This window comes from Onychomys torridus, chromosome 15 (assembly GCF_903995425.1).
Source record: "Onychomys torridus chromosome 15, mOncTor1.1, whole genome shotgun sequence".
NCBI classification, from domain to species: Eukaryota; Metazoa; Chordata; class Mammalia; order Rodentia; family Cricetidae; genus Onychomys; species Onychomys torridus.
The window spans coordinates 44,117,255-44,123,254 of NC_050457.1; the positions used below are offsets into that span (position 1 = coordinate 44,117,255).

Genomic DNA, 6,000 nt, shown 5'->3' on the forward strand with positions numbered 1-6,000 from the left:
ACCAGTCACCTTCCTGTTGGGGTTGACAGCTGGATGCAGTTAACCTAAAGTTAATCGAAGGTAAAAGGAATAGATATGTCTCTAAAACAGTGAAGGACAGAACCCATTTTTAATTACAATGAAATATAATGAGATGAGGTTAGGAAAGCCCATGCTTTACAAAAATTATTTGATATGCTAGCCATAGATTTTATACTTAACTTCCTGTGCACACAAGCTTGGCTTGTATCTACAAGTGCATAACAAATTTCTCTGAAAGGACTTCGTTGTATAATTCATTATGTACATAGTAACCACTCCTGGTACTGTACCAAGGTCTTTTGTTTACGAACCTTTTCTGAATTTCCCTTAGGAAAAAAAAAAGAAGCAGTCTCCCAGCAATACCTTGCTTCAAAAGCAAATTTTAATTAGCTTTCTTATAACCTCAGGGAGAAGAAAGGGGATTTATTTATACTTGAACTGTTTAAGATTTCTTACTCCAGTGAAACAAGCCAACAGTTCTTAATCAGCTATTCTTTCTTTTTTTCATTCTGTGTGGAATAGGAACCCTCTGTCAGGTAACATCTTCAGAGATCCGCAGAAATTTGTTTCTGCTTCAAAGGCATATACAGCACAAGACCTTCATTAACTAGCGATTTGTTTTTCATGTGGGTAAATCGGAAGGAAAATGTTGCTGTTTCTGTTCAACACAAGTGAGGGAGGAGGGACGAGTGTGCACACTCGGCTGGTTTTCCTGTCTTTATAGATAGGAAAATGTCTCCATGGTCTTCTTGTCCTCCAGTATCATCCCTTCTTTTTAACTATTACTACACTGATATGAAAGTTGACTTCTTTAAGAGGTATATTTGGACATTTTAATATGTGTATGCATTGTATACAAGTCAGGACAAACATTCCTGCTCCCAGGCATGTCTTTGTGATAGAAACATTTAAAATCCTTTCTTCCAATGTTAGAACGTACATAGCACATTGCTGTTATAATTATATACAGTCACACCACATTCTCACTCCTAACAATAGCTCAGTACTCAGTGTTGATCCAGCTGATGCCTCTCTCTGTTCTCCTCCTAAGGTCTGGGAACCACCATTCTACTGACACCTTCTCTAACTTCACACTTATTTCTATTCTACATGCAAAACTCATTTTAACATGCTTGCTTGTTTATTTTGCTTAAAACATTGACTGCCAGTTTCATGGATGTTGCCCCAAAATTCAGTGATTCTTTTTTTATTACTAGATAGCATTCTGTTGTGTATGAATACCATTTTCTATATCCATTCATTAGGTGGTAGGCGTTCAGGTTGTTTCGATTTCTTGGTTCTTATGACTAGGGAATGTAGTTGTATCATGGGTGTAATGGTCTTAGCTCCTTCATAGTGAGATTGCTAGGCTAGGTCATATGGAGATTCCACTTTTAATTTTTGAGGAAATCTTATAGTGATGTTCCCAATGTTTTTGCCATTCTGTTCCTACCAAGTGCCCCTGACATATCCTTGCCGGCACTTGTTCCTTCACGATGTTATGCTTGGTCTTAGCAGAAAGACCCAGAGCAGCATATTTGTCTCTGATAATAGCTAATCTACCTGGGATGAGCTGGCATCTCATCATGGCTTTGATTTTCATTTCTTTCATGATCAATGATTTTGAGAATTTTTATATTACCTGTTCGCTTTTTCTGTTTCTTTTTCATGTCTATGTAGATATTCATTTTTTTGTTTGTTTGTTTGTACATGCGTTTGTTTTGAGACAGGGTTTCTCTGTGTAGCCCTGGCTATCCTGAAATTTATTCTATAGATCAGGCTGGTCTGCAATTCAGTGATCCTCCTGCCTCTGCCTCCTGAGTGCTAGGATTAAAGACATGTCGCCCCCACACCCAGCCGTGTTGCCCACTTTTAATTGGATTATTTGAGAGATGCTTTTGCTGTTGTTCAGATTCCATATATGCATTCTGGACATTAACTTTTTGTTGTATGTGTGTTACCTGTTAATCCTTTGTGAGAGCATACTGCATTACTCTGTGGCTTATTCCCTCTGCTCTGTAGAGCACTTTACAATCTCATTTGGTCTTGCTTTTTTTTTTTTTCCTCCTGTGCCTTGGTTTCTCCTCAATTAAAAAAGATATCCTTGCTAATTTCAAAGTCCTGAAGCTTTTGCCTTGCTTTCTTCTGGTAGCTTTATAGTTTGAGAGTCTTTATTTTGTAATTGGTAATTGACAGACTGGAAGAGGGGGCATCTAATTCAATTTTGCACATGGATATCCAGCTCTCACAGCTCCATGTATTGAGAGGCCTGGCTTTCCTCAGTGTTTTCAGTTTGCCATTATTGTTAGTGCCTTTGTCAAAAGCAGGTGACTTTAGATGATGATTGGACTTAGTACTCGAGGCTTTGTCCTTTTGCACAGGTCTATGTTTGCTTTCTAAAAACACCACACTATTTTAGTTGTCATAGATTTAGAGCATATTTTAAATTCAAATATTGAAATGCTTCCTACTTTGTCCCTGTAGTTCAAACCGACCTTGACTATTCAAGGATTTTTGTGGTTCCACTTAAATTACAATGTTGCTTCTGGTTCTGTAAAGAAAGTGACTGTTATTTTGAAAAAGAACTTCATAGCTGGAGTGGTGGCTCAGTGGTTAAGAACACTTGCTGCTCTTGAGAAAGACAACTTCAGTCTTAGCACCCATATACATGGTGGCTTCAACTCCAATTCCAGGGGATCCACTACCCTCTTCTGGCCTCCACAGGCATTATACATGGTGCATGTACATACATGCAGGCAAAACATTCATACATATTTTTTTATAAAGCATCCCTTTGGCTCTATGTATTACATTCAATAGTGTATACATTTTTAACCATATTTGTTCTTCCAGTCCATGAGCATGAGCTAGTCTCCCATTTCTTTTTACCATATTCAGTTTCTTTAGGGCATTATAGTGTTCTTCTCTGCTTGGACATTTGAATTACATCTACCTCTTCACTACTGTGAATATTGTTGTTATAGACACTGGTATACAGTATTTCTTTGAGATCCTGTTCTGAAATGTTTTGGACATGTCCCCAGGAGTAGGAAGGATTACTGGGTTGTATGCAAACTCCATTTTTAATTCTGTGAGGAACTTCCATGCCCTCTCCACAAGGCTATATTCTAACCACCCTTTTCAAGGGCTTTCAATTGCATTTCTTTTACAATCACTGGCTTACAGAATCATTTGTATATTGGCCATCTGAGTATCTTTTTTGAAGAATCATCTGTTCAACTGCCTACTTTTAAATCAAGTTATTTTTCTTTGCTGACTTGTAAGCTATCCTTATATATTCCGAGCATTAAACCCCTTTTCAGATACATGACTTAATTGATTATTTTCTTTGGCATGTAGAAGTTTGTAAGTTGGATAAGTTTATAAGAGACTTATTTTTGTGACACCATAACCCATTATTTTCCTAACTAAAGAGTCATGTTTACTTTTTTCTGCTTATGCCCACATTTTGAAAGAAGGCTTTTCCTAAATATTTATCAAATAGTAATTAACCTGGGCTACTCACCAAGGGCCACACCCCCAAAGAAAAATGTCTTCCCTTCCCCAACAGCCATCGATTGCCAGTAGTTTTTCAGCTAGGTGTACAGTTTCATGAGTTTCTCTCCCAACCATGTGGAAATGTGCCTGACTTGACCTAGTGCACTGATATTTTTAATTTTGTCTATACTTGTATTAGTCATTGTGTGCTTGATGGGCCAAAGTGGGAAGGGGGGGAGTGATTTCTTACCACTTAAAGTCTATTATCTCTGAAATGTTATTTGCAGTGCATATTAAGTTAAATTGGTTATTCACTTACTTATTTCCTGAATGAACACTTAAGTTATGCAAAATAGAATTTCTTTATATCTATTGATCACTTTTGAAACTTTTAATACTTCATTCAGTCTTTATTGTTTAAAATAAATAAATAAATTGAAGCCATATTTGAACATCCTGTGATAGAGAGTAAACTTTAATTTTTTCTCTCTTTCTTTCACCAGGTTTCACCAAAACTCATGCCAATGCAGCAGATCTCAACTTGAAATGCGGAGTAGACATTTGTCCCAAAATGCTAAGATGTCACTTTGAACACATAGGATTTAATGGAAAGGATGTCCTAATCAAAATTATACATTTAATAAGAAGTTTTGACTAGTTTTTTTTTTCTAGTATTTCTGGATTTGTGCAGCCATAGACTGTTCTCTTGAGTGTGTCCTAACGTTTCCATGAAAAAGAAAAGGAAAACATTTCATCGTGGTCTTGTTTCATAAGTGCTAAAAAGGTTGTCTTCACTATTGGTGCTCACATTGGATGTATGTTCATCTTTTATGCTGTATATACTAGACCGTGACTTAGCAGTCCTGAAAGAAAATTTTCATGTGAATCTGTGATTAGGCAGAATACTTTTTGATGATTATATATCTTTTACTTTCCTCTTTTTTTGAGAGAAACATCTGATTTGGTGATTGTGCTTGCCTCTTTGGAACATCCTCATTACCTCCACATTTCTTATAGGTAAATATATCTAAATAGATACCCAAGAAGGCCAACAGGGATGTCTTTGGGAAAGTAAGCAGAAGAAAGGACAAGGCACAGGATTTACCAGTGCTGTTATCCCACCAGATGTTGCCTTTATAGATAACCAACTGTCTACCTATGTGCACTAACAGCTGAGGCTAACTATGGGAAGAGGCCTAGAAACATACTGACATACTTAACCTAGTTCTTCTATTTTAAGTACCATGCTATGCCTTTGTATTCAGAAGACTCTATTTCTGTTATTGAGCTCGGTATTTACTTACACAACATCTCCTAAGCATAGAAGAACTGTGGGCAATTTATCACGAGTCCTAAATCACAATGGCAGCAGTACTTACAAAAAAAATGTTCTTCTAAGATATTTCTCTTTTAGACTCTCCATTCTGCTCAGCACAGATTCTAAACCATGAATGACTTTTTCTACAGGACAATGGTATGTCCTCTACTTAAGCTTCTTCTCTTAACAGAGTGCTGACTTTATTTAGCCTCATGTGAGTAGGAAAATGATGGGAGAGTCTCAGATCCGAGTAGTTAGCAAACTCTTTATGCTGGGGAATGAACATGGTGGCTTGGGTTTATAAGGGATGCTTCCTGATAAGTAGCTTCAATGCTAGACAGCTTCCAGGAAGTGTCAACTCAGAAGCTCCCTCAGTATCAGATGTGTGAAAGTCTAGGCACCCTGAAGCCAGGCTGGACAGCTGGTGTCTGCTCAGTGAAATATACTGTTCTTCTGCTACTAGTTATAGGAATGTATGAATGTTTTAGGTGGTGACTTCTCCTCAAGTATAGCCACAGCTAACCTGTACAGTTTGTAGAGGAGAAGATGGGCTTTCCCCCCAGACTACTCTCTGTGTAGTACTGCTTTTCTGGCTGGCTGCATGGTTGAAAGCATCCACTGCCAGTACTGATAAGAAGAACCCTTCTTAGAAGGCACAAGATCCATGAGAGTAAATATGTCTATGTTAGAGTAAACACTTGAAAATATTATTATTGTTGATATTGATATGTCTTCAGATGCACTTGCTTATCATTCCAGTCTGTTACTTTAAGACAAGGGGATTCTAAGAATGTTTCAAACATTGTCAGCGCATGAATAGATGACTTGAGATTCTTGCCCAGAGTGCCATGATATTTTTAAAAATCTGTTAAGTGATACAATAAAAAATTGCAAATTGACAGAGATCAATGTGTTTGTTTTCTTTTTTTCACTTGGGAATGGTGTGGTTCCACACAGGGAAACACAAGAAAGGTTGGTAGAACGGCCAAACATTAGGTCAGCATGCTTTAACTTCTCATCAAGTCATTACTGTTTCTCTCCCCCACACACACATTTTTTTTTTTTTTTACAAGAGGTGGGGGTTGGTGAAACAAGGTCTCTCTATGTAGTCCTGGAACTCACTATGCAGACAGGCTGGCCTTGAACTCAGAGAGATCTACCAG

General features: G+C 37.5%; 1 protein-coding gene across 1 annotated transcript in view; it reads left to right on the forward strand.

Moving 5' to 3' along the window:
* Oxct1 (3-oxoacid CoA-transferase 1) overlaps positions 1-5,742 on the forward strand; it is a 133,129-nt gene extending 127,387 nt beyond the window's left edge. The window contains exon 17 of the mRNA XM_036207073.1: positions 4,023-5,742. Coding sequence (XP_036062966.1) covers positions 4,023-4,064 — 42 coding nt within the window. The 3' untranslated portion in view covers positions 4,065-5,742. The remainder of the gene's footprint in view (positions 1-4,022) is intronic.
* Positions 5,743-6,000: the final 258 nt, after the last annotated feature.